Below are 23,270 nucleotides of genomic sequence, written 5' to 3' on the forward strand. Positions count from 1 at the left end.
TGGATAGAAAGGCAGGACAGTCGGATCTTGGGATTCACACGAGTCAGGAGAGTCCGCTCCCCGCACTGGAACCGCTGGAGCTGAGGCGGCTCTGAGATGGGACGAGAGGAAAGAGATGGCCTGGCCATGTGGTTTGTCTCCTGACCCACCGTCCTCCTCCCTGACTCCAGACACCCTCCGATCGATCAGTCGCACGTCCACCTTCCTCCTGGGACCCCTCTAGCCACGTAGCCCCTCCCTCCCGTACCTAACGGGATGACCAAGGAGGGTTTCCTCTCAAGCTCAAAAGAAAGCACAACAGGCCGGAGAACAGAGAAGCTGGTACATAGTGTCCGGAGGAAGACGGTCAAGGGCTCATCCCCCTTGGCGGAAGACTAGAAGAAGAAACTGAAGATTAATCAGAATTCTCATTTTTTTTTTTCTTCATAACTCAGATTCTTAAACTCTCTACCGAACCCCTTAGGAATCTGGGTTTCACGGTCCCACCTCCCAGCCCCGTCTCACCTCAGGCTGGACTCCAGGACCTGTAAATTGCAAGGCCACCTTCCCCGGCCCTCGGACAGACTCCAGGAGGGAGGTCCACTCGCTGGGACACAGACCCAGTACTGTTGCCACGTGATGATTCCTACAGGTCACCACGGCTTGGGCAGTCCCGTCCTCCACCAAGAGCCTGGGGGAAGGGGGGGCCGCAGAGAAACAGAAACTTCCACGGCAGACCCAGGTGGCCAAGTGGTTCCAACATGCCTCCCTCCCCACCACTTCCCAGTTTGACTCATTTGACTTTAACCCATTCACCCTCAAAGACTTACGAAGCCATTCCCGCAAGCCAGGAATTACGCCAACAGGCCAGCAGACAGACCGAGTCACGTGACAGGGAAATAAATGGCGCAGCGGGTGCCCACCTTGTGCTCTCACCTGATGCTGGCCTGGCTTATAGATGTCTGTGTGGGGCAAGTGGAGCCCTGACGAGTGCACCTTCCCTGGGACAGAGAGAGTGGCTGGAAAAACGCTCTGGGTCCCCTCACACCCGTCTGGCCCCCTGCACCCTGCTCGGCCTGGGCCCTCCCATACCTGGGGACAGAGGCTGGTACAGTGAGCACACACCCACAGGAGCTGAAGGCTGAAGACGGAAACGATATGGCAAGACGCACTGGCCTGGAAGGGGGGCCAGCCACCCTGCAGGAGTTCAGCTAGGAAGATGTGGGGCAGGGGAGCACTAGAGAGAGAGGGGGCGGGAGAGAGAGAGAGAGAGAGAGAGGAGTCAAGGACAGCCGACTGTTCTGAAAGCGCGCGATGTCTGGCAGGACCGGGCAGGCACAGGGATGGGGATGGGTGTGGGTTCTGTGCTCTCCGGGAAGCCTCATGGCTTCGTTCTGAATCCTGACCTCTGACCATCCATTACTCCTCAGGGGCCTAGAACGCTATATCTTTCTGGGCAAAATAATAAGCGTCAGGCATTTTCACCTGGGGCAGAGAGAACCCTTCCGACTCAACTTGTTCTCCTAGGAGTGGAGAACACCAGTTAAAACGGCAAAAATCCCAAAGCCGGGACCACATGTAGGACGTGGGTGCGAGGATGCGAAGTGCGGGGAGGAGGGCCCGGGCCACTGACCTGATTGCGGTCTCGGGGGGGAAACTCAGAACCTGCAGGTAAGTGGACGGCCGGAAACAACAGTAAATATTGTGGGATCTGCAAGTGCAGGAGGCAGAGTGAAGAGGAGGGGGAAGAAGTCAATTTGGGGCAGGAGCTGCGGCCAGATCACAGGCTCAGACCCCCACCGCCACCTCCTCCCCGCAGGCTGCGCCCTGGGCTAAGCGCAGTGAAGAATGAGGGCAGGAGCGGCCTGGAGCATCTCGTGAGGGCAGAGGCCATACACGTAAGGCTACGCAGCGAAGTCCCATCAAAGAGGAGGTGTGAAAGCACGGCGGCGGGGCGGGGAGGAGAGCGGCGGGGACAGGAAGCCAAACAGCCTCACCGACCCTCACCTGGAAATCTTCTTCTCCAGCTGGCCGAAGTAGGCTCGGGCTCCCGGCAGGAGTCCTAGTGGGGGAGGCAGGTGTGGCTCTTTGATGTAGATGTCTAAGTGTGGGCGGCACGGACAGTCAGCATCCTCCACGGCCACGGTTAGCTTCACAGATGCTCTCGAGGTCCGAGTGCCCCCTGCAGAAGTCAAGGGCAAGGGTCAGGGGCATCTGCCAGGACCCGAGAGTCCCATCACTCGACTTCACACCTTCCCCCAGAGGCATCATTACCAGGCTTTGCCCAGAAAGGAGCCGGAAATGGCTCACACAGGCTCCGTGACAAGATCTCAGCTGAGAAAGACACCAGGGAATCGGCGGAGCTGTAGGATCACAGAAGCACAGTGATAACAGGCGTCAGAGAGCAGAGACTGGAGAGGGGTCTGAGGGCAAAAAAAAGGAGCTAAAGCATCTGTCAGAACGTCATCTATAACGTCCTAAAAAAAAAGCCTTGCCCTGCACTGTCACGCCCTAAAGGACAAGGACAAGTGCCTGGGGGTGCGATCAGTTTAAGTGTCTGATTCTTGACTTTTGGCTCAGGTCGTGATCTCAGATCCTGATGGAGCCCCGTGGGCTCCAGGCTCAGCGGGGAGTCTGCTGGGGATTCTGTCCCCTCTGCCCACCCCCATCCCTGCAACCCCCCCCAACCCCCGTCATGGGCACAGGCACGCTCTCTCCCAAATAAGTAAATAAATCTTAAGAAGGTTTATGAGGTCATGAGCTCAGGGTCCTGGGATCGAGCCCCGCATAGGGCTCTCTGCTCAGCGGGGAGCCTGCTTCTCCCTCTCTCTGCCTGCCTCTCTGCCTACTTGTGAGATCTCTCTCTCTCTGTCGAATAAACAAACTCTTAAAAAAAAAAAAAGTAGTTAAAAATCACACATACAATCCAGTAAGGCTGCTGCTGCTTTTTTTCTTTTTAAATATACGGGAAATCTGTGGCATTTGGGCCTGCACTGGCAGCTGCCCTGAAAGGACAGAACAGCCGTGTCTGCCGCCAGGAGTCAGCTGCTGCCCGCACTGAAAGGGAAGGCCCCTCTCTATAGATTCCAGCTTTGTCTTTTTTTTTTTTCTCTTTATATTTCCTTTCATTGCTATAGCTTTTCCTTAATCGTGAAAAAACCTTGCTCATGATCTTCTCAGGACACTAAGCTTCTAGGGGAAAACTCAGGCATGAAATACAGCTTCCTGGTCACGGGGACGTCACCCCTCTAGGAACTGAATCCCGACAAAGACACAGGCGCCAGGCCGGGGAGCGGACTGCTCGCCAAGCCCCATGCCGGCGGGAGAGCGCAGCCGCGGGAGCCGGAGAAGCCGGCGGACATTTACTTGCCACTGAGCAGGTCGTCCATCGAGGTCTTGGGCAGGGCCCTGCTGGTGTCCAGCACAGCCGGGACGTCGGCGCCGCTCTCGAGCTCCAGACTCCACTCCTCCTGCACCGTGAAGCAGGACGCATAGCCAGCCAACTCCAGGGGACGCTGTGGGGTGCAGGATGGCCCGCCCTCCTCGAACAGCAGCGGGGTCTGCGGGGAACAAGACGACGACCCTCCGAGCGTGTCCTGCCCGAGGCAGGCTCACAGAACACTAGCACCTGACTTTGTTTTCTTCCTGGAGGATGGGGAGGGAAGCGCTTTACATCCAAACGGGCCTTCCATCTGCCCTAAATCTACCCTTCTTCTAGGACACCTCGACAGTGGCCAGGCACTGGCACTCCCTCTCCAGACCCCACGCCAGAAGAGCCTTCGGGGGCTGGGGGCGTGAAGGACCGAGCGGGGCACTCACAGGAGGGCCCGGAGCCACGAGTCGGTACACGTGACCCGGGTGCAAGAACTCGAACCAGCGTACTGCGGAGCCCCGGAAGATTAAGAGAGCCTGGGAGAGAGGGAGGAGAGAGGGAGGCAGGCGCTGGGGTCCCAGACAGGAGCTAGGGGCACACGGCGCTGGGCCCTAGATCCCTGCAGTCCCGGTTTACCTTCTGATCCTTGTTCTCCTCTTCCTTGGGCTCGGGTGGGCCCCACGCCGTCCCCTCCTTCCTCTGGGTGCCCCCAAGCCAGCTCCCCCATACATGGAAACTGAGGATGGGCTTGGCCACCTCTGGATCAGCTCCCGGGGGGACACAAAAGTTCCTCTTCACCAGGGCCTCCTTGTGGGACAGCAAGAACAGTCGGCTCTGCTCTACGTGGGGGCCATCGGGGAGGGTGGGCTCTGCCTGAGGTGGGAGGGAGGGGGCCGAGTGCAGCAAGGGTCTGGGCACAGGCAGGATCAGGGCGTCGGCCAGGAAGAACTGGATATAGACTCTGTTGGGAGAGACAAGGAGTAGGTTTCTTAGTGATGCGCGCCCTGGGAGCCATGGGCCCCCACACTCCACCGCCGGCACCAGCCCTGCCCTTCCCCTCAGAGACTCAGATGCGGCCACGACCCCCGGGTGCCAACCTGGCCTGCTGCTTCTGGATGAAGCCTGTCATGTTCAGCTCCTTACAGGAAGGGAAGTTGCTTCTGACATTCCTCTCTATGACCAGCTGGAACTTCTCTGTCCGCACCAAGCAGCCTAGAGAGAGAGTTCTCTGCTTTGATAAGAGGAATGGACAATGAAGGAGACCGCCCTGCAGGTCTCACTACCCGTCCCAGGCCTGAGCTGCTCCCCTAACACAACATGAAGGCCCAGACCTGAACCCCACCTCAGCCGGATGATATCTCTAAGGGAGAAACCATCCCAGCCATGCATCCAATCCTGCCGCTGGCCTCCTAGGCTGAAAGGCTCAGTGACATTCCTTTACAGGAACGCTCCTGTCCATAGGGCTCAGCAAGCTCAGACCAAGAAATGTCCTGCTGGCGTGCCCGCCCACGGCTATGGTGAGAGAAATGAAGGTTGGGAGTTGGCGTTCTGGCTGGAGAAACCCTCGCTCCTTTTCTCTGCCCATACCGGGGTCCCAGACTTGTCCCAAAACTTGCGAATCAACACAGGCTACTTCAGCATTTCAAGAAAATCCTAGCGGGTGCCTCCTCCCCAAACCTCCTGTTCTGAAACCCTCCCCATCTGCCCCTTTCTCTCCACTTCCCAACGCCAAACCTATGAACCGGGAGTCAGTGACGGGCTGAGAGTGCTTGGCTAGGATGAGGCAGGGGAGAGAACCGGTTTTGTCCCGAAGCTGCAGACAGCCTTTATGAGATGAAGCCGCCAGGACCCCAATTAAAATCTGCAGGGAGAGGAAGGACAAGGTATGGCTACCATGCACCACATGCTGTGTTAAACGTTAGCTACAGAAGATACAGTCCCTGACCTGAAAGGACTTATGTCGGAGTGGGGAAAAGGGACATGAAAGGAAGAGCCGTGCATTCGCACGTTTAGTGGTGGCGGAAAGAGCGTACGAACTGAGCTTAGAACCAGGAGACCATACAGGACCTCACAAGGTACTGTAAGGACTCTGCGTTTTTTCTTACATACTCTGGAAGGAACCAGAAAAGGATTTAAAGCGAAACAGCTCTGTGAGCTCAGACCTTCCCTGTCTGCTGCAGGGAGGACGGGTGGGGCGAGAAGAGATGCGGCGGTCTGGTTAGAGCCTGTGCAGCCACAGGGACGGGGAAGGACGACGGTAGCGGCAGTGAGGGCGGCCGAGAGAGGAGGCCTGCGCGCCGTCTGCGCCCCACCTACCTGGGCTGGGTGGGAGGTGGCGGGCAGCAGAGTGAGCCAGGACCAGGACACTCGCTGATTGAGCTGGCAGCTGGTCAAATAAGACGACTCCGGGAGGGGCAGGAGGGTCTTGGGGTCAAAGGCGGCCCAGGCCCTGCACCGGCCCTCGTCTTTCAGGGTGGCCAGAGTAGGGAAAGAACAGGGGGTCTGCAGCCGCATGTACTGTGGGGGACGGAAGAGGAATCAGAGGGTGCGGCCGCGCGTCACGCAGGGCATGAGCTCCGCCGCCCCTGCTTCCCGCACACGCTCGCACCTTCTGCAGCGGACAGTGATGCGGCTCCTCGAGGATCTCCTTGTGCGCGTTCCGACGCGTGCTGCCCGGTGGAGACAGGACATCCAGGACAGGAGCCAGGAGCTGCAGTCCCGGGCTGGGGTTCCCCGGAGTGGAGTGCTGCAGGAGCTGGTGGTGTCTCAGCATGTGGGGACACAGCCTGGACCAGGAAGGGAAGCGCTCACGTGCCCCCGAGGGGGACGCCTCCGGCAGGATCCTGCGCCCCTGGCCCCGCCAGCCCTCGCCCGCCCAGACCCCCATCCTCCTCACTTGCCGGCCAGCTCCTCCAGCGCCCTGGTGGCCCACAGGTACAGGGGGAGGCCCAACTGGCGTTCCCATACCAGCTGCTCGAACAGGGAGGTCCCCTGGGCCTGGTAGAAAGACTGAGTCTCGGGCTTCTGACAAGAGAAGCCCCGCAGGAGAATGGCGCCGTGGAGGCAGGGGGCGAGCACCGGCCTTCTGGTCCCTCCGCCCACCGACTGCAGGAGGTGAACATCCTGGAGCTGGAGAAAAGCAGAAAAGGTGAAAAAGCAGGGGTGAAGCCCTCCGCTCAACGATCGCTGGCAGGGTTCCCTGCGGCCTCCCACTGCCCGGCACCCAGAGAAACAGCATTTCTCCCAACGGGGCAGTTCCTTACAGCCCCCCTGCGCCATCCGCACAACACGCTCCCTCGTGGGAAGCCTTCATCTCCCACAAGCTCCACTCGGCTGTCCTGTGGGCCGGGAGGCTCTTGGCGGGTGAGGCGCCGCGACCCACCAGGCCGCCCGAGACCGTCCGGGCCCCACACCTGAGACTCGGCTCCAGCCTCCCCTCCTCCGGGTGGAAGCCCTTCCGGAAAGGAGGTGCTCCGGGGGCCCCAGCCTCTCCTCCTTCCTGACCTGAGCCCCTGTCCAAATCGTTGCTGGCACTAAGGATGCAACCCCCGCCCTCCGACACACACCTATTCTTTTCCTATTTTTGCTGCAGCAAATCCCACCCTGTTGAGGCTGGTGTGTACCGGGCCGCAAAGGTGGGAGAAGCTGCCGAGCGCCTTTGTGTCCCCAGCCCTGATGCCTCACGTACCTCCAGGGAGACCCCCGGCCGCACCACCTTCCTCAGGCTGTGGAACTGCTGGTAGGCGAGGCAGAGCGCCAGCTGCCCGTCCACCTCATAGAGGCCGGCCGGCTGGCTCAGCACGCCAGTGACCTTTCCCTGCGGAGAGGCCAAAGGTCCAGCTGGTCCCTCTTTCCTTCCTCTCTGGAGACCCGCACTTCCGGTTCCTTCTACCCTATCCGCGCCCCACCCCCCCCTCGGATCTCTCCTTTTCGCTCACCGAGTAGGATAAGAGTGTCGAGTGGCGGACCAGAGCTGGTTCCCCGTCCCCGTCTTGGGAGCTGCTGGGCATGGGGGGCGGCGCGGGGTCAGCCTCCAGGAGGGGCCCATCCAGCTCCAGCTCCAGCTCCCGCACACATTCTGGTTTCAGCGGCAGCAGGTGGGAGGAGGGACTGGTGGTCCACACGCGGTAACAGTGTCCACGGATTCTGACTACTCGCAGCGCTGTCAGCACATAGGACCTACCAGGCCAAAGGGCTCGGTGCCACACCAGCTGGGCGGGGATCTGGCTCGTGCGGGGGCAGGCAACACGGCATATGAGACGCTGCCCATGACGCTGCCCCTCTGCCAGAGTCTCTCCCCATCGTGATCTGACCGCAACGACCCGCTCCTCGTGAGTTCTGCCCGGCCTCTGCACGCACTGACAAGTCATCCTTACCCTTCCGGATCGCCTCCCTCTCACAGATGCCAAATACCGCCCAGTGCTTCCCTCCAGACGTAAACCATCCCTACAACATCCTCCAAAATACAGAAACTTTCCACCCATAACTGCTGGCTTTCGCATTTCCCCATCCCACCCTGTAGCACACAAATCACTTTCATCTACTGATCCGATACATACGGGATACGTAGAAAGTCGAGAAAGGGACAGACATCAAAGAAATACAACAGGCTGGTCCCTCTCTCCCAGCCTATCTCAGCCCACCGGGGAACACAGACGCAAACTCACATAACGATGCAGAACCGCATATGATCAAGGAAACAAAAACCACACACACTGGGCAAGGTTTCGGGGACAGACAGGTCAGGATGGGTGGGAACGAGCGGGACGACCCAGTGGAAGAACTGAGGCCCGCACAGGGTCCTGAACGGCGTCTCCGGTTTGCCAAAGTTGGGGGCGGGGGGCGATTCCAGCAGGAGCAGCAACATGAAAGCTTTCAGAACTCAGGATGAACAAGGCGGCGAGAACACCGGCTGGGATCGAGACAGACCACAGGACACAGAGACGGGAGAGCCAAGAGGAGGGGGAAAACCCAGCAATGACCTGCTGAAGACTCGATTTTATAGGAAGACGAGAACCATCGAAGTACGGAGAGAAAACCAGCCGCAGACAGCAGGGTGTCAAACGGACAGCAGAACGTGCTTGATGAGCGATTTCAGCACAAGGGGAAGAAGGACGGTTCCCAGACCTAACCTGTGGGGCGTGCTCCTCCCGCAGGCCCCACACAGCACGCTGCCGCTCGCAGGGGCTTCAAAGCCCACTGACCCAGGACACTCGAGCCTCACAGATCTCCACTTCTACCCTAGAACCAGGTGAGTCCTCGGCCGCCACACCTCGTCACCGGTGCTAAGACCTGCCTGACGGTTTCTGCTTGTGCGGAGTCAGGGCTCCCCGGGGTCTGACACCAGGGGCCAGCAAACACACAGCAGTGCTTCTGCTCGTCCCCCGCTGCCCTCTGCTCTCAGACTCCGTCTCGCCAGGACCTCGAGCATCACAGCCCCTCCTCCTGTATTCAGACGCCCCTTCCCTTCCTCTGTCCGAATGCCAGGATCTGCACGCGGACCCCGAGCCCTGCCTGTCTGGCCCCCCTGCGCCCCGAGGCCACTACGGCAGGCCGCCAGGGCTCCGTGTCCTCTACTCCTCTTCGAAGACAAGAGCCCTACCTGAGGAGGTCAGACCCACGTCACCCAGTACCAAGCCCTCTCCGGCAGGGCCCGGTAACTGCTCAGCAGCCTCTCATCCCCTGCTGCCTGGCACGGCAGTTACCCTGAACCTTTTCTCCTCTTTTCAGAGTCCAGTCCTTCATTTCCAAGAGATGATGATCTCAGCTCCTCCATCACAGAAGACATCCCCTGGGCTCATACAGGGTGACAGATTGTCTCCAGTATGTCTGCGGCAGCCTATAAACACAGCAAGATCACTCCTCCCCTGAGCCAACTCCGCCCTGAGCAGCATTTCCACCGGGCTCGAGCAGACGTGGAAGGGTCTGATGCAAGAAAATACAGAAGCTCCTCTCTAGGCGGGGAGCAGAAATGAGACCAGAAACTGGGGTGGCTCCTAAGCATTTTCAGTTTTAGCATTTCCAGTTCCTTTACCCGCTCATCACTGTCACTCAAGCCTATGACGCAGACAGACACGAGAATTCTCACAGCGCTAATAAACGTCAGAGATCCCTTTTTGATACGCATATGAGAGCCTTTTTCTCCCCTGTTCTGAATACTTCTGAAACGTTATTCAGATAATGATGTAAGTCATTAGACATCAGTGTAAAAATTAATGATTCTAAAATCATACCAGTTGATGTAGAAAGAGTGAATAACAAAGTACCAAGTTTTTTAAAAAGTGCCCATAGTCAAAAGAAAAAAAAAGGGCTTGATGGTGGTGAGCTGAATCATTTTCTTGGTCATCCTGCTAATGCAGAGGAAAAACAAGTGATTCCGACAGGTTCTGATAGTCACCGACGATATGCAAGTTGTCTACTCAGATGAAGAGCACAATAGGAAAGCGCGTTCCCTCCTTCCTGCGTGGGGGAGTGACACGACCTGCACGCCTCCAGCAACAGCGCTGTCCCAGGCAACAGGGCCCCTGCCCCCGAGCCGGCCTCCTTTCCTATGTGGCTCTGCTCTGACGTTCATCTCTCCTGCTAAGAGTCCTGACAGCTCCTCCACACCTCCACGACCCGGCACTGACCCCCGTTCTCACCTGCACGACAATGGACACGTGGCTGCCAGCCGGGGAGCCGTCCCCGAGAGACAGGACAAAGTGAGCTTTCTTCTGACTCCTCACCAGGGCGCTCACTCGAACCAGCTTCCCAGCCAGGTTCGGCTGCACACCTCTCAGCTTGCCCCTAAGGAGGGAAGAAACACAGGAGGAAAAAGGCATTTTTATTTCCTTTCCCCCCCACAAATGCTTTCCCTTCCGCTGTAAATAAGCTAGCGGTAATTTAAAATTTCCCTTGCCCAAACCTGTTATTCCAAAGACGTCCTTCACGCTCTTCCTGACCTCAGATAAGGCAAACTCCCCTGGGAGACTCGCACTCAACACTTGAAGAGGCCCCATCATTCCCCTGACTCTGGCGGGAACACCCCATCCTCCCCACTGCCCTCACGACCTTTCCCTCCCACCTGCCAGTTTCACTGCGCTCCGTCCTCCCCGAGACAGGGGAGGATTACCTGTGTCTGAGCAGGCGGGAAGCAGTCTCTGGGTAGAGAACAGGGAGAGGGGTGGGGGGCCCAGGACTGGTGGTTGAGGGGCACACTGGCACCGGGGCACTCAAGAGCTCCAAATGTCCTTCCCCTGATGCATTCCACCTGGCAGGAGGGAGGTAACTCCAATTGGGGAACAGGAAGAGACGGCCCAACCAAGACAGGTCCAGATCTATGAGCTAGAAAAGACCAAGAGCAAGGGTTACCCCGGGCCCTAGCATCCCACCCACCCTCCTCCACCTTTCTTCCCTTAGAGACCGAATTGCCTCGCTCCCTAGAGACCCTCCTTGTGAGGCTCGGAGACATCTGACCTCTGCCCTTGTACTCACCTCGCAGGTCAGGATACCAGTGTTATCTTTCACATAGACATCTCCTTTCCTGCACTCTTGTTCCAAGTCCCCCGAGAGGTCTGTGAGCGTCCCTAAGAGTAACAGCCGCTCCCGGGGCAGAGGAGTTCCATTTGGTCCAGCCCCTTGGGCCCAAGCCTGGTACGTACTACTGCTCCAGGACAGGTGGCTGCAGCACGGGAGGTTCTGGTGGGTCTTGAGGTCCTGTACTGAGACAAAGCTGCGGAGGGAAGGGAGCAGAGGTCCTGCAAAGCCGCATCCATGCCTAGGACACTACCCCCAACCCCAACGAGTTCCCCCAAAGCCCAAGGAAAGATCAATGGAAAACACAGACTAAGAGGGGAGTTGGACTGATGGGCAAGAACTCTAGGACTAAGAGCCTAAGGAAATGAGCACGAGATCTGGGTCCAAGAACTGGCAGTACCTACGGAAGGGAGGAAGAAAGTGCTGAGTGAGACTCTGAACAAGACGGTGCCACAGAGAGGACCCAGAGAAACGAAGGCGTGTAGCAGGAGCCTGGGGGAAGGAGCGTGGGGAGAACACCTGACCACACTCAGCTCCCCTGACAGCATCTCGGCTCTCAGCTCCACAGAAAACCCCGACGGGCTGCTAGAGCATGTGCCAACGGCTCGACCTCGGCGGCCCCAGCCAGGCTTTCTTCCTAGTCTGGGATATCACAGAACTCGAGACCGGGGTGGAGGGGGGAAGCAGGCTGAGGTGGGAGTCCATATCAAGCGCGCCCAAATCTCCAAAGATGCTTGAGATCAGCCATTCCCCAGGCAAGCCTCCCAACACGGCTCTGCCTGCCAGTGGCGAGGTGCAGCACCGAGAATGCGGTAACCGCGAATTTTCCAAAGCTGCGATGGATTCACATCTATGATCCCTTTACTCTGCACACACTTGCCTTCTCATGTCTTCAGAGCAGGAGGGTAAGGATAAAGGTACGAACTGTCACAACTTACCCTGCTCACTATGCCCGTGAACGTCACCCCCGTGAGAGCACTAACAGCTGGGAACGCCGTCCCGGGTGGCCCACTCCCCGTCCACATCTGCTGCATGCTTTCCCCGGGGGCTTCGGACGATATAAAAGGCAAAGATGGAGACCAGCACGCGTTGAGTCCCGGCTACGCACACATTATACTGGGTCCGTTCATGCTCTGTAATGCGCTGAAGCTTCACTCACACCACTAATGAGGAAACTTCGAGAGGTCAGGTACACGGTGGTGTGGGTGGCAAAGCTGGGGGGGGGCGGTCTCACTCAAAAGTCCATGTTCGTACCCTGTGTTTCTCTACTTCTCTAAAGGCCCAGGACAAAGCTGCTGGAGAGAGCGCTTTCTTTCCCCTAGGCACCTTCAGGACAGAAAACAGTAAGGACATAGGTCACTTGCCCCAGATTCTTCAGGGTCTAGGTCAGGAAACTGAAGCCGAGAACCTCCAATCCTTGCATTTGTCACTGATCTCCAACTCTCAATGTGCAGCACACTGCCCGGCACACAGCAGGCACTCCACGAGGAAGGGAAACACGGATGAATAAGATCTTTGGACCCATCAAATAACTCCTATTCTAGCCCCGCCTACCCTACTTTACGGACTCCTCACTTCTACACATCGTGCCATCTAGTTTACATTTATCTTGAAGAATGAAAAGCTTATTTTAAAAGGTTCCTTTCAGGAACCTTTTCTAACAGTTTCCGACTTACCGTTTTCCCACTATTCTAGTAATGCCGGAATCTTGAGAGATCTGGACCTTTCCTTCTCAGACTAGACTGTGATCGCAGAGGCCACTGGGCACATACTCAGGCACCCGTGGGAGACGAACCCTGCCACATGAGGCTTCATGACAATTGCAACCTTCTCGACCACGACTAATCTGTAGGTAGCTCTCTGTCCCATGTAGCAGGACAGTGTTCTAATGAGATTTCACTGTGTCTACATCAACAACGTACTTAATCCTAATAGTTAGGGATGTGGACAAGCACTGTAGGAAACGGAGGAAAACCTGCAGCCAGTGGAGTAGAATGAGAAAAGCTACACAGGAAGAAAAGACAAAAGCCCGCTGGTAAGTGTGTCCTGAGAAATTACTTTGGGATTGAAATATCATCTACCACTCATCAAATACACACAAAACCCACTTTTGTAACAAGATAAATAGCAGATCTGGGAACAGTTCAGGACACAGATGCACAAGGCCCAGTGTGTCCTCTGGCACATGTCTGCAGTTGCAACGGCACATGCGAACCGGATGAGCCCGCACCTCCCTTCAGGACACCGGGTGCTGCTGGAGAAGGGGAGGGAACCACCGACCACATCAGGACGGGGCACAGAGGAGACGCCACTAAATCTGTAATGTTTTACTTCTAGTAAAAAAGAATTGAGGCAAATAAGGCAAATGGTAAGGTTTTTACAAGCTGAGCACTGACTCTGGAGAGCGCACGGGGTCAGCACGTGCACTGCTCAATTTGGAGGGCTTTCACATTCGCGGTGAAGGCCGCAGTGAGTTGGTTTAGTCTGGTGCAGCAGCACTTTGAGTCACCGTTGTTGTATAACAGCGTCCAGGGATGAGCAAAGTACCCAGAATTCTGAAAACGATGTTTTGGATAACACAGAGTACAATGAAGCTGTCTTTTCAGCAAAGATCCTTTGCCTCTACCGACGGAGACGGACTACGGGGCCGAGTAGATGCCGCACGGCCACACGCAGTGTAAGTCCGGGGAAAAGCATCCCAAGCTCGCGTAGGGTTGGGAAATGCCTAATTCAAAAAAGCTAAACAGACTTGTGCCTTTTTACTTTTCAGAGGATCAACGGTGACACACAGACTCACAGAATGCCATGTGGCAGTTGGAATGAACGAGCTAGAGCTCCCAACAGGAGGGAGTCTCGGGAACGGGGGAAGCACAAAGGGCAAAACGCAGATGCCAGAAGCTATGGCGCTACTTACAGAAAGTCAGGAGGCGAGCCAGACTCTACGGCACACGGCTCAGGGGTGGGCGCATGTACAATAAAAATACAAAGATAAGGGGCTAATCCACTTCAATCTCGAGGTAACTACTCCGTGACTCAGCAAGGGCACTGCTAGGTGGGTATTTACCCAAAGGGTGCAAAAATAGAGATTCAAAGGGGCACCTGCACCCCAATGTTTACAGCAGCATTATCAGCAACAGCCAAACCGCAGAGAGAGACCAGATGCCCACCAACAGATGAACGGATAAAGAGGAGGCGGTATATATATGTGGTGTGTGTGTGTGTGTATGTGGAGGTGGTGCACGTGTGCACACGCACACACACAGGAACACTACTCATCCATCAAGAAGAATCAAATCTTGCCATTTGCAATGACGTGGATGGAGCTAGAGTGTATTAGGCTAAGTGAAATAAGTCAGAGGAAGACAAGTACCATACGATCTCTGAGTGAGATGTGCAATAGAGAATAGGGGCGCCTGGGTGGCTCAGTGGGTTAAGCCTCTGGTTTTGGCTCAGGTCATGATCCCAGGGTCCTGGGATCGAGCCCTGCATTGGGCTGGGCTCTCTGCTCAGCAGAAAGCCTGCTTCCCTCCACCCCCTCTGCCTGCCTCTCTGCCTACTTGTGATCTCTGTCAAATAAATAAATAAAACCTTAAAAAAAAAAAAAAGCAATAGAGAACAAACTGAGGGGGGATGGATGGAGAGGAGTGGAGGATGGGCTAGATCGGTGATGGGGATTAAGGAAGACACTTGCTGTGATGAGCACTGGGTGTTATATGTAAGTGATGAATCACTGAATTCTGCTCCTGAAACCAACATTGCATGGTGTGTTAACTAACTAGAATTTTAAATAAGTATCTCAAAAGGAAAAATAAATAACTAAATAAAATTAAAATGTTAAGCCAAGGGACGCCTGGGTGGCTCAGTGGGTTAAGCCTCTGCCTTTGGCTCAGATCATGATCCCCGGGTCCTAGGATCGAGCCCCACATCGGGCTCTCTGCTCTGAGGGGAGCCTGCTTCCCTTCCTCTCTCTCTGCCTGCCTCTCTGCCTACTTGTGATCTCTGTCAAATAAATAAATTAAATCTTTAAAAAAAAAAAAGTTAAGCCAAAACACTATGTTTTAACTAATGGAATTAAAATAACAACTTAAGGGGTGCTTGGGTCTCTCAGTTGGTTAAGCATCGGCTTTTTTTTTTTTTTTTTTTAAGATTTTGTTTATTTGTTTGTCAGAGAGAGACAGAAAGCACACAAGAGGGGGAACAGCAGGCAGAGGTTCAAGAACCAGGCTCCCTGCTGCAGGACTGGATCCCAGAACCCTGGGATCATGACCTGAGCTGAAGGCAGACACTTAACTGACTGAGTCACGCAGGTGTCCCAAGCACGGACTCTTGATCTTGGCTCAGGTCATGATCTCAGGGTTGTGAGATCAAGCCCCGAGGCTCCTGCTAGGCATGGAGCCTGCTTAGGTTCTCTCCCCCTCTCCCTCTGCACCCCCCCTCTCTCCCTCCCTAAAAAAAGATAATAATAAAAAATAAAAATAAAAACAAAAAAAATACACCCCACATTGGAAACAGTGGTTACTTCTATGAGGTCAATGGGTTCCTTTTCACGGGACTTTTGGAACCTTGATACGTTAACGAGCCTGTGACTTTCCTAGAAAAGCTTGTAATATCATATCCAATGTGTCTCAAACTTATTTGGCCATGGAATCCTTTTCTTACGGTACTTTATCAATATTGCCTTCCTCCCCTTAGAACCTTGCCCCTCGTGCTTCTCATTTTCCCCTGGTTAACTCTAGGTCCTTCTTCAGTCCCAAAGTTAACCCCCTCCCGCACCCCTCCCCTCCTTACCTGTAGCTGAGGGGCAGGGGAAAGCCCTGGTTCTTTCCCTGGGACAACCAGGTGGTCTTCACACAGTCAATTACCGACTGAGTCAACTGCGCATCAGGCTCGCTGCCAGCCGGACACAGGGTCTCCTGGATGAAGGTCCGGGCAGCCTCCAGCCAGGCTTGCTCCTAAGGAAAGGGAATCTGGTTAAAACATCTTCCTAACCACCCTGCCTGCCAGTGACACTCTGGGAATAAAGTAATAGAAAAAGAAATTCGGAGGACACGTAAATAAACGGTACTGGAGTTTAGAACTTGGAAGAAACCTTAGAAGACTTAGCCCGGTCGTTCTTCAGACCGCTGTGGTCTTCCCTGTTTCTCTCATAGGTACCCCATGAGGGGCACCTGGGTGGCTCAGGTCATGATCCCAGGGTCCTGGGATTGAGCCCCATGTCGGGCTCCCTGCTCCGCGGGGAGCCTACTTCTCCCTCTCCCACTCCCCCTGCTTGTATTCCCTCTCTCCCTGTCTCTGTCAAATCGATAAATAAAATCTTAAAAAAAAAAAAAAAAAGTAAGTACCCCGTGATAACCGAGTGCACCGCAGGAGCAGTGCGGGTGTTCCTACACCTTCCTCCAGCAGACCAGTACCAGTACTTAACATGCCCAACTAGAATACATACTGTCCTGCAATTCCTTCTTTGTCCCGGGCACCATGCTGCACCCTTCCTGGAGCTCCCACAGCACCCTGCACGTACTTCCATAGACAGCCAACGACCATCACATCCAGTACTGTCCTGTCCCATCTTACATGGGGTGCGCTTCTAGAGCCAACAAGTTGAAACATCCTTTAAGTTGCTCGTACATAGGACACAATACTATACAGCAACGTGTACACGTAAGCATAAATACGTCGAATTATACACAGAATGTAAAAACGACACAGGTAGAGAACAGTCTCTAGTCACTCCTTTTCGTAGTCCAGTACACACATCTGAGTTCCCATGAGCTAAATCAACGTAAGACGCAATCCCACTGATGTGTTTTCTGTTCTGTCTTCAGCTGAGACGCAGACGTCCTAAGGAGGACATGAGCCACACTTATATACTGGCCACACATTCTGGACACATAGGCGCCTCGCGACACAGCTAGCTAGGGGACCAGTTTGGCCTACTTCCAACGCTAGACTGATTTATTTTAAAATTCTGACAGGGGCACCGGGGTGGCTCAGTTGGTTAAGTGGCCGACTCTTGGTTTTGGCTCAGGTCCTAATCTCAAGGTCCCGAGATTGAGTCCTCCCACCCCGAGTCGGCTTGAGACTCTGCTTCCCTCCCCCCACCCCACCTCCGTGATGGCAGGTATGCTCTCTCCCTCTCTCTCAAATAAATCAATCTTTAAAAGAGATAATAAAATTCTGACACCGTTCAGTAGTACTGAGGGGTAGGTCCTTCATCCTTCTTGATCCCTGTGATAACGCTAAACCATTACAGCTCACTCCCTGTCCCTCCAATGGCCTTCTATCAGCCTTCTGCTCAGTCCTCCACATTTGCTCGATCTTTAGCATCTTGACAGACCTGTCTTCGGGTTCTCTATACCTCAGTGTCCTGGTGAACAGCTCTATCACTAAACTTCACCTTCACTCCACCTAGCCAAACACTGTCACCCGTGGTCACAGTTGTCAAAACTGGACTAGGTCAGAGCACCTGGCTGGCTCAGTCTGTAGAGCACACAACTCTTGGTCTCAGGGTTGTGAGTCTGAGACTCATGTTGGGTGTGGAGATTGCTTAAAAATAAAATCTTCCTGGGGCGCCTGGGTAGCTCAGTGGGTTAAGGCCTCTGCCTTCAGCTCAGGTCATGATCCCCGGGTCCTGGGATCGAGCCCCACATCGGGCTCTCTGCTCGGCTGGGAGCCTGCTTCCTCCTCTCTCTCTCTCTGTCTGCCTCTCTGCCTACTTGTGATCTGTCTGTCAAATGAATAAGTAAAATCTTAAAAAAAAAAATCTTCCCCCCCAAAATTGGATCACGTCATCATTCAGTACTGCCTCAGCGACATAATGAGAGCCTCACCCAGACTCTTTCTGTCTTCTCTCTAGCTCCTGAGGGCCTGTCCACCCCTTGGCACATGGCATACTACTGTTTTTCAGTGTGGTGCCACTGAACTCAGAATTCATGGATCTCATCTACTGAATCAGAATCCTGGCAGGAGTGGAGGACCCAGGAGTCTGTATTTTAAAGATTTATTTATTTAGAGAGAGAGCATGCGTGCAAGCAGGGGGAGGGGCAGAGGGACGGGGGAAGAATCTCAAGCAGACTCCCGGCTGAGCACAAAGGCCCACTCAGGGTTTGATCCCAGGACTCTGAGATCACGACCCAAACTGAAACCAAGAGTGCGATGCTTAACTGAGTGGGCCACCCAGGAGCTCCAGGAGTCTGTATTTTATTTAATTTTTTTAAAAACAGATTTTCCATTTATTTATTTGAGAGACAGAGAGAGAGCACGCACAAGCGGGGGAGGGGGAGCGAGAGAGGGAGAAGCAGGTTCCCCACTGAACAGGGAGCCAGATGTGGGGCTTGATCCCAGGACCCCAAGATCATGACTCAAGCCAAAGGCAGATGCTTAACCCACTCAGCCACCCAGATGCCCCAGGAGTCTGTATTTTAAATAAGCTTCCCAGATCATACTGATAAAAACTGAAGTCTGAGAACACTATACACTTTCCCCTCGGTGACGTCTACCAGGGAATGTCCTTACTGGCCATCCACAGAAGCTCCTTTAGTTGAGATCTCTCTCTCGTTATATCCATCTGCCTACCAGATTCTCCACCTGGCCAACCTACAGGCACCACACATCCCAACACTGACCTTTAAAAACAAAACAAAAACAAAGCAAACCCACTCCTTCCGACGCTTTCTAATCAGCAAACAGCATCCTCAACCCAGTAATTCTACCCTGAAGCTCGAAGTCCTCCTTTAATGCCTTCCTTTCCATACCTAAGTCCTTTAGATTCTACCTCCTTAATATAATTTTTTAACCGTCTTCACTTCTGGAACCTCAGCACTGCTGCCGTGGTCGAGGTCCCCATCCCCTCTCACTGCTTTCCAACCACAGCCTTCTAACCGGTACTTTCTACACTGCTGCCCCAGGAAACGAAATCTCAAATCTCATCCCATCGCTGTTCTGCTTAAAACCCCTCAGGAACTCCCCGTTATCCTCAGGTTCAAGTCGCTGTGGAGCGAGATGCACGAAGACCGCCAGCCGTCACCCCTCCATCACCACCCCGCAACCGAACTTGGGTTTTGCAAAGACACCTGTTCTCTCTCCTGCCTTTGAACGTGCTTTCCCTCCGCCTAGAAACCTCTTTCAGCGATTTTCTGCCTGGCTAACCCGCACACGCACTTAGGGTCTCAGACGCTGTCCTTGTTTACCGTTATCCCCGTCCCTCCAGCTGCGTCAGGGGCCCCACGGTTCGCCATTAGCCCGCCCGCGGCTTCCCACCCGCTGGAAGCCCGGAGAGGGGGCGGAGACGCGTCTAAGCCTCGCAGCGGGCGCCGCAGGCACCAACAAATGCGTTCGCAGGACCCGCGACGGTGGAAGGACGAACAGCCTCGCGGGCCACCCCCTCGCCCGGGCGCGGCCAGCGAAGGCAGTGAGGCCAAGAAGCAAGGGGGAGGGAACGGGACCAGAAGGAAAAACGGGGACGAGGGTCGGACAAGCGCACTCACGGAGTCGGGAGCCGGAGCCGGGTCGGCCTCCATGATGCGCCCGAGGCGACGCCCTGAGAGAGCCCGCGAACAGCCGCCGCGCCGGGGCTCACGGGAAGGCCGCTCGGTGACGTCATCGGTGGGCGCGGCCGCGGCTGCGCCTCGGGCTCCTCCCACCGGCGTCCTCTGGCCCCCTGTGAGCAGGGATGTGCGCAGCTACCGCGGCAGCCCGCCGACTTCCGCACCTCCGCTTCCTTCCGCGATGACTTCCTGTCTGGCGTCCCTGGCACGGGGAGGAGCCGGGGACGCTCGGGATCCTGAACACAGCCGGCCTGGTTGGTCGCTCCTGAGCATCTCATCTCCCCGATCTTGCCAAGTAGAGACGTGCCTCCTTCATGCGACCCGAGCACGTCATTCCTGCTTGCGTTCTGGCCTTGACTCCTTGCTGTGATCATCTGTTTCCCCACCAGACCCTGAGTACCTAGAAGCGCTCTCCTGTTTATTCTATTTATCTCTGTAGTCTGCGACCTAAAACAGAGCGTGTTGCTAAATGTGGATCTGCTAATGACAGCCTCTTGCTCTTTCTAATTCAGTCGACCAACCAATCGTTCCATGCCTTAGTAGGCAGCGACTCTGTGCCGGGCACTGTTCCAGGCTCTGGAGATACAGCAGTGAACAAAGATTAAAAAAAATCCCTGTCCTCATGGAGCTTACATCATAGAATACGGAGACTGACAGTTAAAAAAGAAGAAGAAGGGGCGCCTAGGTGGCTCAGTGGGTTAAAGTATCTGCCTTCAGCTCAAGTTGTGATCTCGGGGTGCTGGGATCGAGCCCAGCAGGGAGCCTGCTTCCCTCTCTTTCTACCTCCCTGCCTGCTTGTGATCGCTGTCAAATAAATAAATAAAATCTATGTAAAAATAAATAAAATTTTAAAAAAGAAAAAAGAAAGTGTAGACATTACTAATAAGTACTATTGGAAAAGGAATAGAGAATGCAGCGGGTAGTGTGTGCCTTTTGTATGCAGAAGGCCTTACTGTAAAGGTGACATTAAAGAATTGGAAGAGATGATGGGGATTAAAGATTAAGATTAAAGAGAAAGGATGGATGGCGGGCCGGGGGACCACAAGCACTAAGGCGCTATGGTGAAAAGAAATGCAAGGAAGTCAGTGTGGTGGGAGGGGAAGACAGGAGATTAAAGGGGTAAAGTGAGGGGGGGCTTGGGTGGCTCAGTCAGTTGGGCATCTGCCTTTGGCTTAGGTCATGATCCCAGCGTCCTAGGATCGAGTGGGATTGAGTGAGATCAAGTGAGATGGAGCCCCACTCAGGCTCCCTGTTGAGGAGGGAGCTTCTCCCTCTGCCCCTCCCCCAACTCATGCTCTCTCTTGGTCTCTCTCAAATAAATAAAAATCTTTTTAAAAAAATCTAAAAAGGTAAAGTGAGGGGGGATGGGGAGATAGGTGAAGAAGACGAAGGGGATTGAAAGATACAAATTTTCAGTTATAAGCCACAGGGATGAAAAGTAGAGCATAGGGAATATGGTCAATGATATTGTAATAAGTGTGTGACACATGGCAACTATATTATAATGGTGGGCCTTTCATAATGTATGTAATAGTCGGTTCACAGCGCTGTTCACTTGAAACTAATACAGTATTATATGTCAACTATACTCCAATTTAAAATATAAAATTTGGGTGCCTGGGTGGCTCAGTGGGTTAAGCCTCTCCCTTCTGGCTTGGGTCCTGGTCTCAGGGTCCTGGGATCGAGGCCCGCATCAGGCTCTCTGCTCAGCCCCCTCTCTCTGCCCGCCTCTCTGCCTACTTGTGATCTCTCTTTCTGTCAAATAAATAAATAAAATCTTTTTTTAAAATAATGAAATAAAATATAAAATTTGTTTAAAAATAAAATAAGGTAGGGCTCCTGGGTGGTTCAGTTGGTTAAGTGGCTGCCTCTGCCTCAGGTCATGATCCCAGGATCCTGGGATCGAGTCCCGCATTGGGTTCGCTGTGCAGTGGGGAGACTGCTTCTCCTGCCTCTGCAGGAGAAGTTATGGTATCCCCTGATTCAACTGTACATTTGATGCAAGCTCTCTGTTCCTTATTGTATAAACTAGCTATGAAGAGCACTCTGGTGCCAAATTCTTTATAAAGTGAAACTTTTCCATTGTTTCTCGTGATTATATCAGAGATATTTCTTCCCTTTCCACCCAAACAACAAATTCTCCAAAAGATCACCCTTGTTAGGATGCCTGTCAAAGCCTAGAGTCCCAAACCTAATCATTCCTTTTGCTTTCAATATTTTCTCAACTCGGAAGACTCCTTCTCGTGACCAAATCCACGAAGATGTGCCCTATATCGTGGGATTTACTTTTGATAGTTCCTAGGAGGGAGTGTTGAATTTAAGCTACAGTGATCAGAGAAAGTTGTACTGACTCTACCCCTCACCACCAGCCCCCTCGTTGATGTAATTCAAAACGTCAGGTTAATCGGGTGGTTTCAGGTGAGACCAGATGAAAGGGGCACAATAGAAAAGCTGGGCCAGTGAAGTCGATCAAACTTGATTCAATAAACATCTTCAAGGAATGTGGTGGTGGTGGGGGGTGTTAGGGAAGCACGAGGAGTGGTTGGCCCATCTCACGGGGAAGGAAGTGTGGCGTTGTCTCCAGACCTGGTGATTTTGAAATTTGTACTTGTCCAAGGGGCAACTGGATATATGGGACCAAAGTCAAGAGAGGGATTGGGGCCAAAAAGATAAATCTGGAAGTCACTATTTTGAGGTGAAAACTGAAAATTTATGGTGCTCTGGAAGCACTAAAATGTGGAGGAGGGGGATCTGGCTGGCTCAATTGGTAGAGCAGGTGACTCTTTATCCCAGGGTTGTGAGTTCAAGCCCCACGTTGGTCATAGAGCCTACTTAAAACACAAACACACAGAAAGAAAGAAAGAGAGAGAGAGAAAGAGAGAGAGAGAGAGGAAGAAAGAAAGAAAGAAAGAAAGAAAGAAAGAAAGAAAGAAAATGTGAAGGAAATAGGACCAGAGAGCTGAGCAAACTAAGGCTCCTGGAAAGTTCTGGAAGGTTCTGGAAGGTAGGTACTGGATGGAGCCAAGGAGTGCCTAAAGGGAATGAAACCAAGATAAGTTTTGCACCCTAGGTGCCTCACTTGCCTTACCACTGTCTTGAATCTGTACTGAGGAGGGGGAGTAAATAAGGAGAGAGATGAAGATAAAGACTTTCACCTTCTACTCTGAATAGTTGTTTGTTGTCTGACTCATTAAAAAAGACCACTCTGCCAAGTACTGTGTTTGCCCTAGCACACCATTCCAGCTTCCTTGCCCTCAGGCTTCACATTAGGTTTGGCAAATGAGAGACAAAACCCGTTTATGTGGGAACTTGAGGACAGGAGAGAGAACAAAGTGTTCATTTCTTTTCTCCCTGAACACTGTACTTGTGGCCTCCTTTGCCCTGTCAGATGCCTTTCTGTCATGGCTACGATGTAGAAAAGATGTCAGAGTTCAAAGCCGACAGCCAAGGAAGAATTCTTGAAACATCTTTGGTGCAAAATGCTTATTTTATTAAAACATGGGGACACATGCCATGGGCAGAAAGAGCTGCCCTGGGGTCATGAGGAGTGGCCCATTATAAATTTCAAGCTGGGAGGAGGTTAGGGACAGTCTTTTGGAAGCAAGGTTTTTAAGACCTTGAGGGGGCTAGCTATTGTTGGGAAAACAATTTATTACTACCTAATAAAAATTTAGTCCTGAGACCCTTCAGATGTATATTGCTGGGTCATACGCTTGGGGGATGATTGCCAGCCTGTATCTTGAGAGTGGAGATAAAGGAAGTTTCCAAAGAAATTTTTATTATTTTTACTTTTTTTTTTTTTAAGATTTTATTTGAGAGACAGAGAGAGAGAGAGCACACACAGAGAGTGAGACGGAGAA

At 53.6% G+C, this 23,270-nt stretch overlaps 1 protein-coding gene across 1 annotated transcript in view; it reads right to left on the minus strand.

Moving 5' to 3' along the window:
• CTC1 (CST telomere replication complex component 1) overlaps window positions 1–19,438 on the minus strand; it is a 19,821-nt gene extending 383 nt beyond the window's left edge. Inside the window, exons 1-23 of the mRNA XM_080827508.1 lie at window positions 19,351–19,438; window positions 15,656–15,819; window positions 10,826–11,063; window positions 10,464–10,675; window positions 9,994–10,138; window positions 7,291–7,575; window positions 7,041–7,169; window positions 6,249–6,481; window positions 5,961–6,138; window positions 5,669–5,869; window positions 5,087–5,213; window positions 4,450–4,564; window positions 3,989–4,313; window positions 3,799–3,888; window positions 3,346–3,539; window positions 2,254–2,342; window positions 1,987–2,161; window positions 1,613–1,690; window positions 1,072–1,216; window positions 916–980; window positions 505–670; window positions 248–374; window positions 1–91 (exon numbers count right to left, since the gene is read on the minus strand). The exon at window positions 1–91 is cut by the window's left edge and continues 383 nt beyond it. Of these exons, the coding sequence (XP_080683634.1) occupies window positions 1–91; window positions 248–374; window positions 505–670; window positions 916–980; window positions 1,072–1,216; window positions 1,613–1,690; window positions 1,987–2,161; window positions 2,254–2,342; window positions 3,346–3,539; window positions 3,799–3,888; window positions 3,989–4,313; window positions 4,450–4,564; window positions 5,087–5,213; window positions 5,669–5,869; window positions 5,961–6,138; window positions 6,249–6,481; window positions 7,041–7,169; window positions 7,291–7,575; window positions 9,994–10,138; window positions 10,464–10,675; window positions 10,826–11,063; window positions 15,656–15,819; window positions 19,351–19,383 (3,605 nt within the window). The 5' untranslated portion in view covers window positions 19,384–19,438. The remainder of the gene's footprint in view (window positions 92–247; window positions 375–504; window positions 671–915; window positions 981–1,071; window positions 1,217–1,612; window positions 1,691–1,986; window positions 2,162–2,253; window positions 2,343–3,345; window positions 3,540–3,798; window positions 3,889–3,988; window positions 4,314–4,449; window positions 4,565–5,086; window positions 5,214–5,668; window positions 5,870–5,960; window positions 6,139–6,248; window positions 6,482–7,040; window positions 7,170–7,290; window positions 7,576–9,993; window positions 10,139–10,463; window positions 10,676–10,825; window positions 11,064–15,655; window positions 15,820–19,350) is intronic.
• Between the last annotated feature and the right edge of the window lie 3,832 nt (window positions 19,439–23,270).

This window comes from Martes martes, assembly GCF_963455335.1.
Source record: "Martes martes genome assembly, chromosome: 16".
NCBI lineage: Eukaryota > Metazoa > Chordata > Mammalia > Carnivora > Mustelidae > Martes > Martes martes.